At 44.2% G+C, this 20,884-nt stretch overlaps 1 protein-coding gene across 1 annotated transcript in view; it reads right to left on the reverse strand.

Annotated features, from left to right (window-relative positions):
- The window catches only part of PDCD5 (programmed cell death 5), a 167,326-nt gene that overhangs the window by 110,143 nt on the left and 36,299 nt on the right, over positions 1-20,884 (reverse strand). The window contains exons 2-4 of the mRNA XM_069635450.1: positions 19,642-19,685; positions 3,337-3,398; positions 2,173-2,264 (exon numbers count right to left, since the gene is read on the reverse strand). Of these exons, the coding sequence (XP_069491551.1) occupies positions 2,173-2,264; positions 3,337-3,398; positions 19,642-19,685 (198 nt within the window). The remainder of the gene's footprint in view (positions 1-2,172; positions 2,265-3,336; positions 3,399-19,641; positions 19,686-20,884) is intronic.

Below are 20,884 nucleotides of genomic sequence, written 5' to 3' on the forward strand. Positions count from 1 at the left end.
GCGCATGCGCGGGCCGCGCCCACATTTCCCCGCTTGCTATTCCGGCTGCAGAGGAGAGCGGACGTGTTTCTCGGAGCTCCGTCCAGGGCAAGCTCGCGGGGCAATCCGCCCACCTGAAACCTTCACAGGCCCCGCGTTACCTCTCAGATAAGTGCTTAGATTAATCCGCATACGGAGAGAAAGACTAACGAAGCGGCTGAAGTCGCGCTGCATGCAAACATAAGCATTTAGGCGGTTAGACTGCAACGCATGGCTGTTCATTAACCAGCATGAAGAGTGCACATTAGGGGTGACTGGCTGAGCGCCTAAGCAACGTTCCGGGTGAAGTAACCCGAAGCAAACCATTTCCGACCTTCCAACGGCGCAGGGCAGGAGGCATGAGTGCAGAGCCACGGGTGAAGGCAACCCGGCACGCGCACATCATCGGGTTCCACTTACCACTGTTTTTGGGTGGAAACTTAGTATAGAGCGAGTTGGCCCAGCACACACTCATTATTCTTTTGGTGTTTTCCAGCGGAACTTCGCCGCTATAGAACTATCGGAACTTCCTGAGCCGTGCTAATGAGAACACGACTACAAACCGCAGCTAAGTGCAATTCCGATTCTTACTGAGTGTTAATTGTTTGCTACAAGGTGCTATGTAATGACACTAGGAGCTATGTAATACCAAATGAACTGAATTGTGCGAGTTAGCATTCGCCTAGTACTGCACACAGGTGATTTGGAAGGCAGTAAATTGCATGTTAAACTCATCCTGGTAAAGCATCCAGTGGTTAGAGCTCCAAGTAAAAGCTCCTAAGGGGTGGTTTCAATCTCCACCAAAAAGGCTTCCAACTACTGGCAAAGGTGTGACTGTTGTGAATGGTGTGAGTGGGCGGCAAGCAAGCCACAAGAGTTATTAACGGAGCAGGTTGCAGGAGCTGAGGCTCTACCCATCCATTCTATGGACCCTAACCCTCTTTCCCCGGCGGGTTGCGGAAGCATGTGTTTCCACTTGGGTCCAGGCGCCAAGACCCTATGGGGAGGCAGGTGTTCTTGCTGCTTCTGCGTCAGACTGGATCGAAGACACCTGACACTTACTGAGCCAGCTAAAGCCTATGCTCTCCAATCTTCAAAGCTGGGATAAAATGTTCCAGAGACCAACACACTCTGAAGTCATTTGTCATCATCAAGTAATAAAAAGCCACTCGACACTGCCTAAAACCGAGGAATAAAAGAGTCATTCAATATTTCTGGCATAGTAGGTCGTACCAGGGACAAAATAACATGCATGTTGGTCCCCTGTGAGAGGTTATCACATAGTAGGATTCATTATGATTTTTCCAGTGCAGTTTTACCTGCAAAAGGCAGTTGATTGAATCATAATTTTGTTACACATTTTCTTGCCCCAGTTTTTTAGACACATAAGTGCATTAGAGGCAAGTAAGCCCTTACACTTACCTTGGAATCCTCAGATAGTTCAACACATAATGATATGCATACAAATAAATCAGTACTGAATATTGTAATGCAGTCAAAACTATAGGATTATGAAGTAGGGGTTATTGTTACTACTTCAAATGTTTTCTCCTGCAGATTATTTTTGTAGTTTACAGTTCCCTTTACCGCTTTGAGATACCGGGTGTGATCTTTATGTGTTTTTGCTCTTACCGGCTGAAAGTCCCTTTTTTATACTTGCTTGTAACTAAAGAACAAAAAGATCTCTAAACAGTCAATTTTCTAAATCGTAATAGAACTAAGAATCATGAAGGGAGCAGTTGCTTTGTTTTAAAGCACAGGTACTGGTTTTTCTGTAACTTTCAGAACTTTTCACAATGACAAAGTATCTATGTATTGTCTGTGGCAGACAAATGTTTACCTCATTGGCTATTATTGAATAGGGAGGTGGACACAGCCACGGGATGAAACATGGAAACATGGAGACCAAAAAAAAGTTTAAAGAATGCACTTCTGCAGACGTTTACTCCAACAGTGGTATTGCGCAACAAGCAGACTTATTTACACAGCAGTTCTTTCCAATGTTTTCTAATTGGGTCAAGGATATTCCAGCCGCCCCGAAAGATTATGAAAAAAACAGAAGAAAGAAGAAAAAAAACAAATAAAAGTTGTACAAACATTACAACGGTCTAATCTCTTATTCTATTTTCTGGATACCTATATAGTAAAACTTACTTTTCCACCCAGTTGTCCGTATCTTGCCATCTGTATCAAATAATTCTCCACAGCTTTTGCTTTTTCTGGTTTCACAAGTGCTAAATTGCTCACTATCACAAGAGAAAAAAAATACAATTTAGAAACAATGACTGTACTAAACAGGCTTGCAGATATTTTCTGTTAACTTTGTACTGTTCAATATTCATTATGATCTACTTTTTACAATGTTAAGCTAAAATTACGACAACTAATTTAAAAACGCATTACTATAGCTTGCATAGTCTATGGATGATCTTTACCTATGCAATACATACAAGTAGCATGTAGTTTGAATACATCTATAAATCTATTATCATTCAGGGTTTAGAATGTGAAAAACATACTAAATACAAGCCATCAACAAAATACTCACAGGATCTTAATTTAGGAAACCATAATACCATGAGTATGCAACAAAAAATGAGAAAAGCTAAAAAGGACATTATGGTTTATATCCTGGAAAATGAGCATATATATGTTCACTTCTATTTTGATAAAACGCATTCATCGTTGTTGGACAAGCAGGCAAACAAAGAACATTCTTGTAGCATTTTCAAGAGTCATGAGGCAGCAAAAAGGCAACGCAAATGGGCCCAATCAGGACTCCGAACATGCCTCTCCTTGGGGATATATTCATCTCCCAATCCTCTTCTACATATATTTAACAATAAAAAAGGAACATGTGTGAAATCTCTTTATGTTTAATATCCAATATGTATAATATATTCCCCTTGACAGGGATTCTTCAAGTGATTAAGGTAATCCTGCGGCAAATGTTTAATTGAAATAGTAGCCAGGAGTTCCATGTGCATTTCTGCATGACACCAATATCTTTTTAGATACTATTTTCTCCATGGAAGTTAGAACTATCAACTATGTGCATGGAAAGTGTTGGATGTGCTATAGAAAATAGAGATAAGAAAGAACAGTGACAATTCCAGGCTGGATCTATTTCACTCAGATGTTGGAATGGGGCGCAGACAAGCAGGTTTAATGTCACACAACAATTGATTAAATTGGTTGGGCAGAAGGATTGTTTTTAAGAACTCACGGATTTATACGAACTTGAAACAAAGTATTTCATTCATTGTAATTGTCAATACCACAGTTGTATATTTTGTTTTAAAAAATCATTGCACTTACATCTGGCACGTGCAGCTTGTTCCAGAACCTGGGCTAAAATACTGTTTCTCACCTCAGTCTCCCTGTGATAAAAATACAAAAGTAAGAGATCCCATAGTTGTAAAATCTAGCAAGTCTCTTAATGTATGTGAACCAATAGAATTTCCTATAACGTTTACCGTCATTGCTCAGCGAGACATGAGCCATAGCTGAAGTCAGAACCTTAAAGAGAACATAGCCTTATGTGGGCATGAATATAATCAATATTGTTTCAGCAAATACATCCTTACTTGATTGGACTTGTTGCATCCAAATTAAAACAGAGAACATAAAAATAGATGCAGGCAGCAGAAACGCAAGGCTAGTACATTTCCTAACTTTTCTTATTGACAGACTCCACATAGCTTGAAGCCATCCTTTGCTTCAGGATTACCCTTTCCCTGGTCCATCCCAGACTTCTATAAATTACGTACTGTTTTTATTTCCACCAATTTGGTGTAGCAGCGGTTCACTAAACTGCATTTTCACTCTGACACGGATGATAAAAAGAGAACTGAGAAAACCGCATGTGAATTTCGGGCATCAAAGATCAATCTTTGCCCATGTCAAATGGCCACCTGTACAGAGCATTGATGGATGAGCGCCACTGGAGTCTTAAACTAATCCGTGTCTGTCTGTCTGTGTCACACACACACACACACACACACACACAATAATTCTGCTCACCCAAAACTTAAGTGTGTACAACTTTTAATTACAACAACATGAAATTGTTCTTTCGATATCACGGGTTAACATATGCCTCTAGCCGACACCTGTTTCAACCCAAGTCCTTATCAAGGCAGAATTTTGGCAAGAACCTGTTGCGCAATTTACAACAGGTTGCTCTCTCGAAAGATATTTTCCAAGGTATTTCCTGTAAACCACAAGGCTTTCATGCCGACTTCATTAAACCTAGTTAGATCAATAATATAACAGTCAGTATTCACGATACATTGCTTGGTTTTAGCAAAGATTCCTTGATTGCTAGCCCTGAGCAGACATTTCTTTATTATTAGTGTTGATCAGACTGTTGCCTCTTAGTATCCTTTATCATTTATAATGTGCCTGTACACAAGTGTTTCTAGGAGCGACAAGGGAGGGAGGGACTAGAGAGGGAAGACAAGACAAACGATCTTACTAGGCCTCGAGTCATTCAGATTGTGCAAGTGTGAGAACACGAAGTGCAAGGGGACAGGGAGTGGGAGCAAGGGGATGGGAGGGGAAAACAGAGCAGCGCGGCTCTGGGTAGTGCAAGGAGAACAAGGGACTGTAGGGTTACAGTTACAGCCCCTAAGTGCATGGTAGACCCGGAGGCAGCACTTGGGCGACTGATCAAGAAAGAGCCAGGTACCCAGTGAGACGGAGGGTAGCCAAGCAACCAGTTGGTAGGAGAGAGAAAAAGGAGAGAAAAAGGAGAGAAAAAGGAGAGAAAGAGAGAAAGAAAGAGAAAGAGAGAAAGAAAGAGAGAAAGAAAGAAGAGACACACAATCAGGTAGTCCAGCTCAAGTTTGAGAGGGGCAGGGAGGCCATTCCCGAGGACAGAGATCTAACCCCCACTCTCTGGCTGGAGATGTGTTTAACCCTTAGAGAGCTGGAGGTAACTGAGCAAAAGGCTCGAGAAGGAAGGTATTTTGTCGTAAGGGTCCCGGCCCCAGAAAGCCTTGTGGACAATGCAAAGGGTCTTGAACTTGGTCCTTGCAGCCACAGGAGCCAGTGGAGCGATTTCAGGGCTGGTGAGATGCAGTCTGTGGGTTTGAGGCCAAGGATAAGTCTTGCAGTCCTGTTCTGCATTAGTTGTAGAGAACCAGGGCTCTGGAGATGGAGAGCTTCTGGGGGAAGTGAGAAAGGGACGAGTCCCTTTGAGGAGGTGCAGCTGGTAGTGGGACTTCTTGGCGACGTCCGAGATGTGAGGAGAGAAAGAGTGGAGTTGAAGATGACACCAAGGTTTTTAGCCTTGCAGGAAGTCAAAGGAAGAGGGCCCAGGGTGGGCGGCCAGAGTGAGAGAGGGAAAGCAGGGGCAGGCATGACAATGAGAAGGATCTCCGTCTTAATGGCAATAAGGCAGAGATCGCTGAAGGCGCAACAATCCTGAATCGCATATAGACAGGCAGGAATGAGAGAGAGAGAAGAGGAGGCTGAGGGGAGCGCGAGAGGAAAGCGGTGCATCATCGCATTGCAATGAAAGTTAGAGGAGAAGGTAGAGAGCAGGTGGGCCATTGGGGCCAAGTAGAGGTTGAAAAACCAGGGTGAGGAGGATAGAGCTCCAGGGAACGCCACAGGTATACGGATAGGCGGCAGAGAGAAAGGGAACATGTTGGACATGGGAGGGGCGGTCCAAGAGGAAGGAGGACAGCCACTTTAGGGCCCGATCCGTGATACCCAGGTACTCACAGAGTCGATTGATCAGGATAATGGCGTGGTTAGCCGCGTCGAAAACAGAGGAAAGATTAAGGAGGATGAGGACAGAAGGAATGCTGGAATCAAGATTAGAGAGCATATCTTCACAGGTGTTCAAGAGAACACTTTCCGTGCCTCTGGCAGCTCTGAAGCCAGACTGATGGTCACAGAGACAACCAACAGATTCAGTGTGGAGAGTAAACTGGGAGATGGCCAGCTTTTCCAAGAGTTTGCCCAGGAAAGAGGTGGTGGAGATTGGGCAATAGTTTGCCGGGAAGGTAGGATCGGCAAACAGCTTCTTGAGGGGGTAAGGGGGTGAAAAAGGGAGTGCTTAAGGGGGAAGAGGGGAAGTTCCAGTGGCGAAAGAGTGATTACAGAAATCGGCCAAGTCTGGAACGAGGATGGTCCTTGATGGTTCTGGAGGAGCAGGGGAGCACCTGTTTGGATGACTCTTTCATAGATCAGACTGGTCTAGAAACCTTGTCAGGGAGAAAGAGGAGAAAGGAGGAGGAGAGGGAAAGATGGCCAAAGTGGGGGGAGAGGAGACCAGAGAAGAAGAGGAGATTGTGGACAAAATGTCCTGAGCTTTAGCAGAGAAGTGAGGTCAGAGCCATACAGAGGGCCTGGGAGGGAACAGGAGAGGTAAAGACTGCAACAGGATTGGCCAGTTCTACAGATTTTAAAGAGTTTGGCCGTGTTAGAGAGTGCAGAGTCGCAGGCTTGAATGTGCGTTCTCTTCTTGGACAGGACAGAGTCTGTATTGCCTTTGGAGCAGGCGGAAGGCCAGTTTGTCAGAGGATACGCCGAAGCCCTCCACTTCCTCTCAGCCACCCTGCACTTGCGTTTCAGGGCGGCGAGGTCAGAATCATACCAAGAGTTGCACTTGGAGGTAGGCTTCAGCCGGATTCTCATGACAGGGGCAAGGATGTCCAAGGTGTTGGAAAAAGAAAGATGCAGATTAGAAAGTGCTGCGTCAGGGTGCCAGTCAGCCACAGGAGTAGGAGGAGGAGACAAAGTAGAGGCAAGGCATTCACTGACACGCTTCATGGGCCGAATGACTAAGAAGGTAGGTGGCAGTGCTGCGGGGGGGAGCGGAAGGAGGGGTTTGCCTGAGGGACAGAGTTTCAGATGAGGAGAGTAGAAGGTGGTCAAGCCAAGAGAGGAGTGGTGCGAGTGTTGAGAGGGGGATGTCTGAGGTGAGTAGAACATCCAAAGTATGTCCACCAGAGTGTGTCGGGCCAGATGGCAGAATAGAAAGAGTGTCGCAGAGGTTGCGGACAAGCCCTGGGGAGGGATTAGAAGCATCCAGGTGGATGTTGAGATCTCAGGAGGAGGAGAAATTGAGAAGGGGAGAGAAGGGGAGAGAAGGGGAGAGAAGGGGAGAGAAGGGGAGAGAAGTCGGCCGATTCAGAGAGAAAGAGGGTGATCTGGCTAGGTGGCCTGTAGATGATGGCCACAGTCAGAGAAAGGCCAGGAGAGATGGAGAGGCTGCAGACCAGGCATTCGGAGGACGAGTAGGCTTGTGTAGGGATGACAGAGGTCGGAGCCCACTCCAGAAAGATCAGGGCTTCTCCACCTCCAGGTCGGTTGGCTCTGGGTTCGGGGAGGATCTTGTAGCCTACAGGGAGGAGCGTGTCAAAAACCTGTGACAACTGGCAGTAAACCAGGTGTTGGTGAGAGCAAGGACATCTAGGTCGAGTTCTTCAAGGAGGTGACAGATGTCAGAGGAGTGTTTGATAGCAGAACTAGAGTTCAGAGTAGCGACGTGGAGCAGTTTGCCACATTTGAAAGACTTCCGTGGAGGGGTACAGGCTTGAGGTACACCCTGCAGAGGTGGAAGAGGGGCCAGAGGAGGAAGATGAGGGTGCAAGAGAGTTGGCAGAAGGAGTAGCAGGAGAAGGGAAGAAGATAAGTGGGAAACGCCCATCAAAAAGGAGGCGATTGGGCTGAGAGCCCTGAACCAAGACGCAGGCCCTTGGAATCACCAGATGCTATCCAGGACATAGTATCACAAGAGTAAAGAAAGCATACCCAAGCAATCGCTGAACACATTAGGAAGGGAGAAGGGTACGATTGTCCCCTGACACAACTACAGTCACTTGGTGCTTGAAATGCCTACAAGTGCACATGGTTCCCACAGGTCTACCTTGTAAAATATCACATGGTGCATATGTTGTTTACTAAATGAGAGAGCCCAAATCGTAGCTAAGAGCAATGTGATGCCTATGCAGAATCAAACTAATATGCCTATACATTCTGTGCACCAACATTTCCACTGGGTTACAAATTATCTTTACGACCCAGACAGCAGTAGAAAATAGTAGATCATTCAAAACAGCCCAATTCTGCACATAGTAATTGAAGCATGACTAACACACCATGACTATACAGCAAAGAGGACGTTAATTGATGCTACCGTTACACTGCAGTGCAACGTCGCCTAGTGAAAAGCTAATGTTTTTTTGGTATACAAGGTCGGACTACAGGACACATCGAAAAAACACTATGCTGTGATGCAGTCCCAAACATCAATACCATGCAAGTAGAACTATAATATTCAACAAATGCAAATGCCGCGCTGCCAGCCCACCTATATACAATGGGTCACTATGCTATCAGTTCCATGAACAAAAGTAGACTTCCATTTACGCTTTTACCTTATGCAAGACTGTTAAGTCAACCCTCCCCGAAAGTCATCAAGGTCAACCATTTTTCAGAATTGTCAACTTCCAAAAGGTCCCCCTTTTATAAATGGTTATCTTGCGTTTCATTAAGTTCATGCTTCTTTTTCTGGAAGACTGCAATGATTAGACCTCCACACCCAGTCTTCTCCCTTTTTCTTATTTGGCTTTCTCATTGTTTTTGACTCCTGCTACTCATAACTCTAACCCCAATCTCGACACCAACCTTATTACTCATTCTTGCTGATGCCTGAATGCAATTTGTTTTGGCTTCTGGGCCTGGATAAAAGTTGACAGGGTGACAGAGGTCTTGCATCAGGGCAATGCAGAAGTAGACTTTAGCGTTTGCTATCCATACAATCTGCCTATGGTCACCAACAAGCAACCCACTACGAAACTGCTTTAGAAAACACTGCTTCCATGGTTAAATTCAGCACAATTACTAATTTTAATGAAGCATCAACAGCAAGTCTTCATACATTGCCACACAACTACAGATAAGCTAGGAGTGCGGGGGGTGCGAAAATTATTGCAAATGCACAAACATCCAATGTATAGCTCTTTTTTTCTCAAACAAGGTCTCACCTGTGATATGAACAATCTAAATTGGCGAAGAATACTTCTGGTGTCAACTGCTTCGGCTACAGCCAAGTAGATTAGATCATCACAATAATACCAACTGCATTAGGTCAGAAATAGACTTAAATCTCAGTGGTGGCCAATGGGCAAAGTGGGATGTTTAACTCCGGAAGTAAGTGGTTTTGAGATGCACTGAAATTTACTGTAGAGTTTCCAAGTATCAGGAATTTGTGACATTGGAAAAAGCTTTGCTGAGACACAGCTCACATAATTACTCCATAGTCTTGAAAAACCTTTTTAAAGCACATAGACCTTTAAAATGACTCAAGGGACAAAGAAAATAATCAGTTTCAAAAATATGGCTAAAGGGTTTTTATTGAACACAAGATATGATATTCAGACGGATGAGGGATTGACCAAAGTTCGGGTGGGTGTCCCTCATCTTTCTGTGGCCTTAAACCTCCCTGATCAAGGCATCCCTATACCCCAGATTGTCAACTAGCGATTGGTGATCCTTACGGCCTAAAAGATAGCTGATGTGAGGGCCTAAAGACTATAGCCTTCACCATCTGGCTCCCTCTGGGTTTTTTCTAGGGGTCCCCTTTCATAATACACCCCAGGTCAGACTACGAAACCATGGTTTCTCAGTACTGTGCCTTAACATGTACACCACTTCCTTATCTCTCTACTCACTCACTTTTCCCTGATGTGCCATCAGTCTCTCATTACTCTCCACTCTGCACTATTCTTGCTCTTCTCCCTGCCTCTATACTCTTCTCTCTTTGCCCACTCCATATGTTTGTCCCTCCAACGTCACATGTTCTCCTCTCCCCTCACTCTCACACATCCCATTTCACACACAACCCACCAAACGCTCACTCACTCACTCACTCGCAGTCTTAGTATCTGGTATCACACTTTCTCACAACCAACAAATCATCTGTAACTGTCTCTACAACGCTCTGGTCCACTGTCTATCCTCAAACTTGTTTTTAGGTCCACCTTTCCTCCTGAAATCACCCGATCATTCTTCACTCTGTCTTTCCTCACCAGTCTTTCATACTCCTACCTTTTGGTGCCTTACCTTCTCCCTCCTTTCAATGGGTTAGTCATCTCACCTGACCCAAAGTACCGAACTATGTCTACCTTTTCCACCTGGGATGGGTTTTCACATACAAAAGTCTTTATAAGGCCATTTAGGCCCGCCTGCTTCCTCACACAATATTCAAGTCTAATTTTGGGCTCTGGCTCGGTCAGTTTTCGCTCGGCTCCATCATTTACTGCAGTGAGTATTGTTGACTCTACATGGCTCCTTTAACGCATACGTTTCAGAGACTTTAGTTGGATCAGTGGTTTATTGCTTCAGTTCACTGTGGTCTATGGTGGCGGTTAGGTAGGCTGGTACTAATAGTTCTGAAACAAAAACAGAACATCGAAACAACAAAATATTGAGTGATTGACAGTTACAACATATTCATTCAACACGGTACAAGCAGGGAGGGGCAGATACTATGGCCCGGCCAACTCCCATGGCCCCACTTCCGGCGCAGGACGGGCCCAGGTAAAACCCAGATGGTCCTCCCACCCCAGCCAGGAGGGTTCCTTGTAAACCCTTGACTGGGTGTGGGGTCTGATCCCTGGTCACATACTTATACCCCTCGTTTTGAGACCACTTCACAGAATCCCATCTCTGGGTTCTCTTGTGCCGGAGGACAAGAGGTGGGTGAATATTCCCACTGCTGAAGTTGCAGGGCCTGAACGCATTGCTGGAATAAGGGAAAGTCAGTGCCCAGGAGCAATTCTACTGGTAATCGTGGTAATTCTGGTATTTCTCGCTGCACTTGCACAATATTAATGTCACAAGGCCTAGTAATATAGTTTGTCTCGTCATCCCTCTGTCTCCCCTCCTTGTCTTGTGGCGCCTAGAAACATGCGTAAAGGCACGTTATAAATACCAAATCATATATTAGATAGTAGTATCCAACATTCAGACTTCAACCTGTATCTGGGGGATGCAGATTATCAGAGACAGGGGGGGGGGGGGGGTTGGATCGGATCACGGTCTGCTATAATGGGTGATCTTTTTTGCTAATATCCAGCAGGGCTTGTGATGGCTTTCCCTTGGACCATGGAAGGGAAGGGAAGTGAAATCTCATATTACAATTACCACCTACCATTCCCACCCCCCCCCCCCACCCACCCCGGCCTTAGTCTCTGGTTCCACATCCTAGGAACACACTGTGGAGACCCCACAAAAAACCCGATCTCCATGGGTTATTCCATCCGTCAATCCAGGCAGAACCAAGCTATACTGCCAGGTTTTCTGCAGGCTTAACACCAGATTCTGCATTGTGGAACAGGCCGCAGGCTGATCAACTTGGATTGGAGGAGTACTTTGTTGCTGGGCCAAATCTTACCCGTGAGGCTCCTCTCCCCCATTCAGGCCATACATTTTACTTAGCTTGAATTATTAGAAACGATCGCCGGGTCCGAGGAGTAAATTGCTCGTTGGCAGGCATTGGTAGCTTCAATAGGCTTTTCAAGGTTGGGCTCCTGAAACTGGTGCAGAACATTCTGGCTATATGATGGCTAGGAATAAACAAACTGTTCTAATCTGACATTTCCTTGGCCTCCTTATGTGTTTTCTGACCCAGCCCCTTACTTGCAAGTTCTTTTACCCAGTAAGACATCTGCCTGGGAGTCACTCCTGCCGTAGTCGATGTCTGAGCCAGGGCCGATAAGGTTCCTAATCAGTACCCAATTTCTCCAGGGTGCTTCTTCAGTTCTTCGTATGGGGTGGTTTCATCAAGGTTCAAAGATTGAAAAACATGCTGGGCCTGAGGAGGGGCTCTGTCGTCTCACTACTGCTCGGCAATCTCAGCAACAAATTTAAACTTCACAAAATATGCCACAGGGCATTGTTAAACTCTGGACAACCGTGGATGCTAACAGGATGGCAGTGTATTTCATCTAGGTATCCGAATAAGGCAATGAAGGTCTCCTGGTCCCGGTTATTAATTATACCCTGACCCTCCACCAAAGTCATTAGCAGGTCTTCCATGGCAGTGACTGTTCCAGCCTCTATGGTGCTTGGATTCTCCTACAGTGGTCCAGGTGGGAATTTTGAACCTTAACCTCCATGGTCCACTGTTAAAAAGCAGCGCTGTTTGCGTCTCCCAGCACACCCCCACCCTCCTCAGCTGTGGTTCGTTCCCGGGCCTCCCTTTGGGCCAGGATTGAGGATTCTTATGAGTGGTCTCCTTCAGTAGGGGGGAGGGTTCTGCTAAATTGGCAGCTGTCGCCTGACCCTTCTGAAGATTATAAGGCCAAGACATTTCAGGCCTACTCCCAGTTCCAAGATTTACTTGGTAAGAGGATCCGTAGCTGTTGTGATCCAAGATGTCCCTACCTCTGATATAATATTTGTTTCTTCTCGTGGGTGAACTCTGTATTGGTTCTGAACAATCCCACTATGGCGCCATGTCTCAAAGATGGCCCCATAAAACCAGAGACTTCAAAAGATATGGTTCATGGGTTTCTTAATGATATTCAGGTAGAGTTGGGGTACACTAGTGGGCACCACTCATCTTCTGGTGGGCTCCCACCTCCCTAAACCAAGTGTCCCTAAACTCCAAAATGAGACCTAGTAGACCCCACCCCCTCTTACCGTCTAAAACTAGCTGATGTGTGGGCCTAGGGACTAGCCTCCTCCATCTGGCTGCCTCTGGGGTTCTTCTAGGGGTATCCTAACACTCCCCAGGCCAGGCCAGATTATGAAATGATAGTTTCCCTGTATTGTGCCTTAACTGATACATGGATCCTTCCTACCCATTAACTCGCTCTTTCCACTAGTTTCCCTTATGTTCCTTCCGTCTACTCTCCACTCAGCTCTATTCTTGTTCTCCCTCCTCTTTTCTCTGCAGCACCAAGTGGGTCCCCCTGATGTTCACTCTCCACCCTCATATGTCCCCTGTCCCCCTTTCCACCTATCCTATCCTCTCCCCATCACTCCCATCTCCTTCCCATCACTCTCCTCTGTTCTCTAACACCTAGGCCCTCTTACACACAGCCCACCAAACAAACACGCCACAAACTCTTTGATGCTTGTCTCCATCTCCTCTCCTCCTGACCTCACCCAAACACCTTTTCCTCAATCTTTTATTATACTCCTCCATTCCTATTTCTGTCCTTCCTCCCCTCCATTGCCTGACCCCCAAGGACCAAGCTAGGTCTCCCTTTTCCCCTGGGATAGGTTTTCACACTGCAGGTCTTTTTAAGACCCTTTAGGGCTGCCCCCTTTTCTTACACAATATTGTAGTTAGGTTTAGGTCTCCAGATAGCTATGTGTTCATTCAGCTCTGCTGTCTTCATACGCTGTGGTGAGTATTGTTAATGCAGCACAGTGTACGGCTCCTTGAATGCATGCATTTTGAAGACTTCAATTCACGCCGGTCTATGACGTCCAGCAAGGTATTGAGTGATTGACAGTGGCACCACATTAATTCACTATGGCAGAGGGGAGCAGAGACAGGGGCCCTCCCAACTCCCTCATCCATTTGTGATCATTAGAAAGACACATTTTTTTTTCAACTAGGTATTACAAGAATGGAAAAATGTGTGCAAGAATGTGTGCCATCATTTCCTTAAAGGCGGTGCCTTGGTTTTTCTGCTCCTATTTTCTGCGCACGTGTGCACAAACCAAGGTCTATAAATGTGTTCCATCTTAAGTTAAGGTGATCAGGATTGAAGGGTATATATATATATATATATATATATATATATATATATATATACACACACACAAAGTTATTGGCACCGCGCGCAGCTTCAAATTCGACCCGAAATTTGGTCCGCATGGGTGCCTGCTGTATACGTGTTGGGCACACGTTTGTTATGAAAGGCAAAAAGATAAACTGCAAAATAGCAGTTCACAGCGGCACTCCTCCATTTTCTTTCCAAGTAAAACGCCACACCTTCAGCTTTTTCGATAGTAAAACGTCCTTTATTTATGTGTGGACAGCCAAGAGTACACCAGTGTAAAAATTTACAATAACGCGTTTCACCCCAAACTGGGCTTCATCAGATTGCTATTGACACCATATTTTGCAGTTCATTATATCTAATTTCCTGTTCCTTTTCTCTCATTGCTACAACTAGACCGATGCTTTATTCTTTGTTCATTTGCCTCTTGGTGGCGGCCATATTGGATTCCTAGTTGTCTTAATGACCGATGCCTCCTCCCCTCAACACAAGTCGCATGTTTACATTCAGGTTAATGGAGCTCTGCGAGTAGCGTCTAGTTGCGGGCCGAGAAATTCACCATAGCAACAATTTCTATATATTCAATGGAAAAACGTTGTTAAAAGGGACGTTAAACCTATGAAATTTAATGAAAAATCTTTGTTAAGGGGACGTCATGGTTAAGTTGCACTAATAAAAACCTATGAAATGCAATGAAAAACCTTTGCTAAAGGGACGTTATGGTTACAAGTAAAACCGAAAACCCCCTGAAATTCACCAGTTATGGTAAGATAAGCAACCACAACTCGCGCCACCATAGTGCACTGCTAAGACTAACACCCAGGACATCAAAGATGACATCACAAATGAAATAAAATAAAGTGATTGTTTTGCATTCGACCAAACCCCCAATAAAGTGCCGAAAGGTGTTTTTGAAACTGAAGTGAAGAGAAACCTTGGGGAAGGGAGCAAGTCCTGCAAGCTATGTGAATGCTCCGAGGGCAGAGAAAATTCCTCTTGGAAACTTGGTGGTTCCTTTTGAAATTGGATGTTGAATGCAACAAATCCAGGAAAGTAGGTTCTCCCTAGAACTGTGAACTTTATCCGTGAAGAAAACCTTTGGTTGAATTGAACTTTGACCATTTTTGAATTCTTTAAGACGAAAAATATTACCCAACACATAAAATAAGCAGTGTTGCATAGCGATTTGCTATGCAATTCTGTAAGTTTGCTAAATTAATTAAAACATGTGTAGCAGAGCTAGCTATTTAAGTTACCCTGTTCAATGAAAACACAGCTCACCCTGCATTCATCTCTTGCCCACCCTCTTTTCTCTGAGCAAGTTCAAAGGGGCTAATGGAGGGAGAGAGTGCAGCAGTAATCATCTGCTACGCTCTTAAGTGCCAAAGGCCTGTGTGGGGGTGCTATGCAAGATTTTCTTTTCTTTTTCAAATAATTGCAAACCACAAGTAAATTGGGAGGACACTTTTATTAAAGGTAACTATATCCTGATTGGCGTATATGTGTTAACTTTATTTGTTAAAAACATATTTTTAACCACAGTCATGCAATTCCATTCCTAAAAATGTAAGCTGTTACATAATGCATAACTACAGTATTGCGACTGTAAAATAAACTGCATTGCTTCCATGCTTTACAGGAAAGTTTAGGTAAGTATCTAAATCTCGGCATCAACTATACTACATTTTGTTGGGGAAGATGCATCAATTGATTAGTGAACACTTTTGAAAATGTACATGATCACACAGCCAAATGCTTTTGATGGCAAACCCAGTTCTGTGACCTGCTGCTTGCATACATCTGTGCAACTAGTGCTCAACCCATGAGCTGATCTCCTACTTCTTAACATTCTATCTTATCACATTGTCTCTTTATATCAGCTTCCTTGAAAGTGAGACTGCCACAAGCTAAACCAATTGGATGGCAAAGCAGGCAGAGAACTGGCAAAACTTGGTGGAATACTTTCTTTCCTCTTACATAATGAATACACAAAGCTAATTGGATGTTTACACAAAGTAGTGATTAATAATTCCTTCCAGTCCGTACATATACAGATCTACTGCAATACCATGTACTGTAGTAAGCCTCCAGAGCTCGCTTTGCTCTATGATTGCATTATATATTGGCACCTGCAGGGAACAGCTGGCCAAACTGTTTTCAGAGCCTTTTTTTTTACAATATCTATTTATTTGTGTCCATTCATGAAGCTGACCCGTTACATTTTACAGACACTTCACCGGGGTTCCCAAAGTCTACTCGCCCATTCGCATAGTCGAGTTTATTTTTGGAAAGGGTACCATTTCCAGGGGATGTTTGAAACGTATATGTAACATTTGACTTTGTTTGCAGTAAATGTCAAATAAAGTTTCCGCTGTGCATGGCTGGCCCCTGGGTGGCAGCAGTGTGCCAAAGAGTGGCTTTGTGTCGACATGCACCATTTTACAGAAAGCACATTTCAATTTTTTGTCATCCGTTGCTATGGGTCGAGGGCATTTCTCTTAGGTCAAGTAGGTAAACCAAGTTACTCGTCTTGCAGTATTCTAAAGAATTTACAACACCTGACTCATCTCACGAATGCCTTACTTCAGCGGTACACCAAAATGCAGCATTGTTGTTAATTTCATGGGTACAAATAACTTCTGGTGACATTAACAATATTCGTACAACATTACTAATCAAATGTGTTTGTTTGCTACTCGAGAACATTTTAATTAGCAATCTCTGCTAATCAATTTTGTAAAACTTTTTTTTGTTTAACTAATTTATGCCTTGTTACCCCTTGCACCCTATAGATGTTTTAGAGTGTGAGGGCCAGAATAGGGTTACTGACATAGTACTTACTTTATTTGGACATCTTGACATTGACAGACTCATTAGCTTTTGGTTGAGGTAGGGAAATTCCTCCTAGATTAGGGTTAGGGAGGCATTGTCCAACCCTTTTTCATTTAAATAAAAGTTTGTAGCCACAAACGTGTCTCCTCAGTTTCTCAATCCTGGCTCCTTGCACTAATCGCTAAAATATCTTCCTCCATTATAAATCTGTATTGCTAGAGGAACAGGAAGCAGCCCTGTGTTACAGGGACAAATGGACCAAGAAGACAAGTAATTTGCTTAAAACACTAAATCGCAGCCAATGGGAAAACGTTTGTGGACCAGATAGAGGACATTAAGAATAATTAATTCACAAATTTTGAAGAAGGGGAGGAAGATCATTCATTCAGTACACACATTCTAAAACGTGGTCTATGTGCTAGCCAGGCATCGGTTTTAGTCAGTTTTACTATAAGCATATCAAAACAGGGGTTCCATGTGATTTCAGAGACGACACTTACTTGGACCACGTTTTGGTTATGCTTGAAAGTCACACATGCCATTACGACGTACAAGGTAGACCAAAACATGGTCCAAGTAAGTGTGGTTGTTAAAACCACAGATTACCGAATAAAACAGTATAATGCAATTTGCTACAGAACACTCCTTAGACACCACTACCTATTGAAGATCAAATGGACTTGTGAAAAACCTGAGGGAGTCCTCACATCTACTCCCCCCCCCCCTTGGATCTTCTTCCCAGAGGGCCAGGGAAAAGCCATCGCTCTTGAATCCCGACCCTGGGGGTGGAGAAGCGAAGGATCTTCACCTGGGTGGAGGGTCCTTGGGGATTGGGAGAAAAAGGACCTAAGGCGAGATGTGGTATTCTGCATCCTTCTTTCAGAAAGAACCCTCTCTCCCAGAGGTAGCAATGGAGTATAGCCATCTCTGTCCCACTGATCCAGAAAATACTCAAAGAGATTATGCCCACAGAAAGAGAAGGAAGAAGAAAGGGGTCAAAGATAAAATGAGTAATGGTATCCCCCTTTCCTTTGACCAACTTAGCCCTTCTCCAACCTTTATAGGTTATTGCAAGAACTCTCCCCTCATTTCCCCACATTGAACACTTGAAAGTACTGGGAAGAGGAGATTAAGAGTAATGAACACTAAACCTTCATTTTACCACTGGCACTCAGACGCGCATGGTGAGAGTCAGGCAAGTCTAATGAGACACTCACACTTGCATCCTGCCCAAAGGACTGCATGTGTACAAAGGGAGACCATTAGGGAGAGAAGGAGGGCCAGGCAGGCCTGTATAGGCGAGACCAGGGGGCCCTTTCCGTGAGGAGGCAGCTTTGGTGGGACCTGAAGAATGACCAGTACGCCAGCCGACAATCCCGAGGTGTGGGAGCCTCAGGACAGAGCTTAAGCAGCTGGGAACAAGCAAAGGAGAAAGAAAGTACACTGGCCGCATTGCGCTCAGAGTTGCCGGTGCATACACAAGTGGAAGCGGCATTCGAGCGAGGCTTGCCGAGGTCGGAGTGCCAGCCAGGGACGCCAGAGAAAGCAGCAAGAGCCGCCGGAACAAGACGCAGCTGACCGGTGAACGTTGGAAAGACTCTCGGAAACCAGGGTGCTCCAGGTGGGCTGCGTACAACAAACGAAGTGCTGTATGTATGAAAACTTCAAAATACTATAGGCACATATTAATGCTTAACATAATGGGAGTTTCTAAATAGCGCTACACAGTATATATTGAATCGAAGTGAGGATTAGCGCTAAACTATCTATTGAAGATGAAAACAGAATTAAACTATGCATATTTAACAGTGAACAGAAGTTTTAAAACAATGCTACCCCAAGCCGACTGAATACCAAATTATGCCGAATTAATGGAAAACCTAAAAATTAAAACCAAATTCATATTGAAAGGAAATATAAACTTTATAAACAAAGCAAAAGACTAATAAGGGCTAAACAGGAAAATGCCCACATGAAAACAACCTGTGATGAAGGAAACAGTATGAAGGAGTGCAACCAAACGGTGGGGCATGAAGAAAACCCTCACCAAGTGAATTTTGTGAGTGAAAGTTGGCAGAGCCAAGAGGCTAATCAAGAGAAGCCAGAGGAGTGAACATATTGCAAAAAGAGCAGAGAGACCAATAAGGAACGTGACCTTCTACACAGGGGCAAATGCTGAGGAACCCGTGTGGGTTGAAGAGCCAAAGGTTCCTTGGTTGCGCAACCTGTCATGGGTGGACCGTGTGGTCTGATCACTATGCCTAGACCAGTGAGCCCAGCATTGTGAACATAAAGACATGGTGAAACCAACCAAGATGGAGCACTGCAAGTGAAATGGTGAGGCAAACCGGAAGGAGGGTCAGGTCGACCCAGTGTTAAACTGAACTTTAAAAGACGGAATTACATATTGGTTGCTACGTTGAAGTCTTGGGGAAGGGAACCCCCAAGAATGGATAAACTACAAGTATTGTCTTGAGGACAGGGCCTAAATACCCTTTTGTTTGAATTGTGTTGCTTTGACCTCAAGGAAGGGAGCTCCGAAATGTTTGTGGAACTATTTGAAGGTAAATGCCAAGACCTTTCTGTGGAACTGTCTTTAACTTGGGGAAGGGGAGCTGAATGAGCTGGAAGAAGCTCAGACTTTAGGTTGATCACCATTTCTTGGACATCCCTACACACAGTTTAACTTTAGTTGCGATAGCAAGTGTAGGTTTTGGACACAGACAGACGTTAAGTTGAACTCTTTGACTCAGACTTTCCTTAGTTTTGTTCAGGGAGGGAACACACACCTTAGCATAGGGCAAGTTAGGCCTTTTACCATACTGACATTTAAGTTAATAAATTTGGACTTTAAGTCTGTTGTCGGTGTCTTGCTTCATGATGCCGTCACAGACTGCACCAGGTTTGATGGAAAAGGACAACTCCATTTCATGGCAAAATTTACTTTTATAAAAATACACACAACATGTATGACAGAAACAAAACACCTTTGTAATTTTTCCCAAATCCATAATCATCTCTCGCAAGGTCATACCTTTGTTTGTTCTCTTGTTGCTGTGCCTGATCTCCAGAACTGTCCTATAAAAACAAGAAAAGAACCTTACGCTTACAATTAAAAAGCAATCATTTATTAGCTTGACAGATCACAAAAAGTGTAGAACATATTTAAATATTACTGTTGTTTGGACTCAATGGTAAGCACTTAAAATGGGTCAATGCTTAAATTGCCTAAAATTACAACACACCAGATTCAATGCCTAAACAGTGCTATACCTCAGACTTGTTGGCGCCTACATTTCCAAAATGAGTTTAGGGTGAACTAGCGTTACGCTGCCTAAACAGGGCCAATGAATATCTTTGTGCATCATCCGTGTCTTATCGTTTAATCTTCATTCCCCAATTATTTCTACATTTCATTGAAGAGATTTCCCTATTGCCATCTCATCAAGTTTAGTTTATTCAGGCATCAAAATATTCTTGTAAACAACGAAACAAGACATCCTATCGCTGCACTGAACCTGGCTATATCTTGCACAATGCCCCACTGATATACAGCGTATAATAATTCTGTGGTCATGTATAACATTATGTTGCTTTTCAGAGTGAGGTGCATTGTTCAACAAACTCCTTAAATAAACTAATGTTTTTCCCCCTAGTGCATTATGTTATTTGGCATTTCTATAGCGCCCACTGCCATTTGTATGGCTTCGAAGCGCTGTGAGGATGAACACTCTTTGGAAGACTGTAATCTGAGTTGAGAAGTAATTAACGGAGTGGTAAAATGCATGTGTGCATTTATAGCCTGATGAACGATAGTTAGGGAATGGGCAGGTCCCTAACAGCAGTGCATATTAGAAGAAGTGGGAAGGGTGCAGTGTCAAATTGTCAAAAGAGTCGTGATATATGAACAAACGGGGCACATTTTTCAGAGGACTCAGCTGTATTCTACGGATGGTGGCACTAGGTCTGGGGGCGATTTATGATGGCATAGGGTGTAGTGAAATAGTGTGCATGTCAAATGTATGATGCTATGCATAATGCAATTGAAGTTAGGAGCCCAAGTGAGGCACAATCCAAGTGTGGCAGAATACAGACAATGGCAGGATTGAAAAAGCAATCCAAATGGATAACCTAGGCTTTTGTGATCAAGTAAAAACAGTGGCATGGCTCAGTGAAGATGTCCTTTACCTGGAAGTAGCTGTAGATGGCCAGCGTGGCATCTTACAAACCGGGGCGTCAGGGAGAACAGGGATGGGTGGTGCCCAAAAGGAAGGCAC

Source organism: Ambystoma mexicanum, chromosome 1q, assembly GCF_040938575.1.
Source record: "Ambystoma mexicanum isolate Mex_15411 chromosome 1q, UKY_AmexF1_1, whole genome shotgun sequence".
Classification (NCBI taxonomy): Eukaryota; Metazoa; Chordata; class Amphibia; order Caudata; family Ambystomatidae; genus Ambystoma; species Ambystoma mexicanum.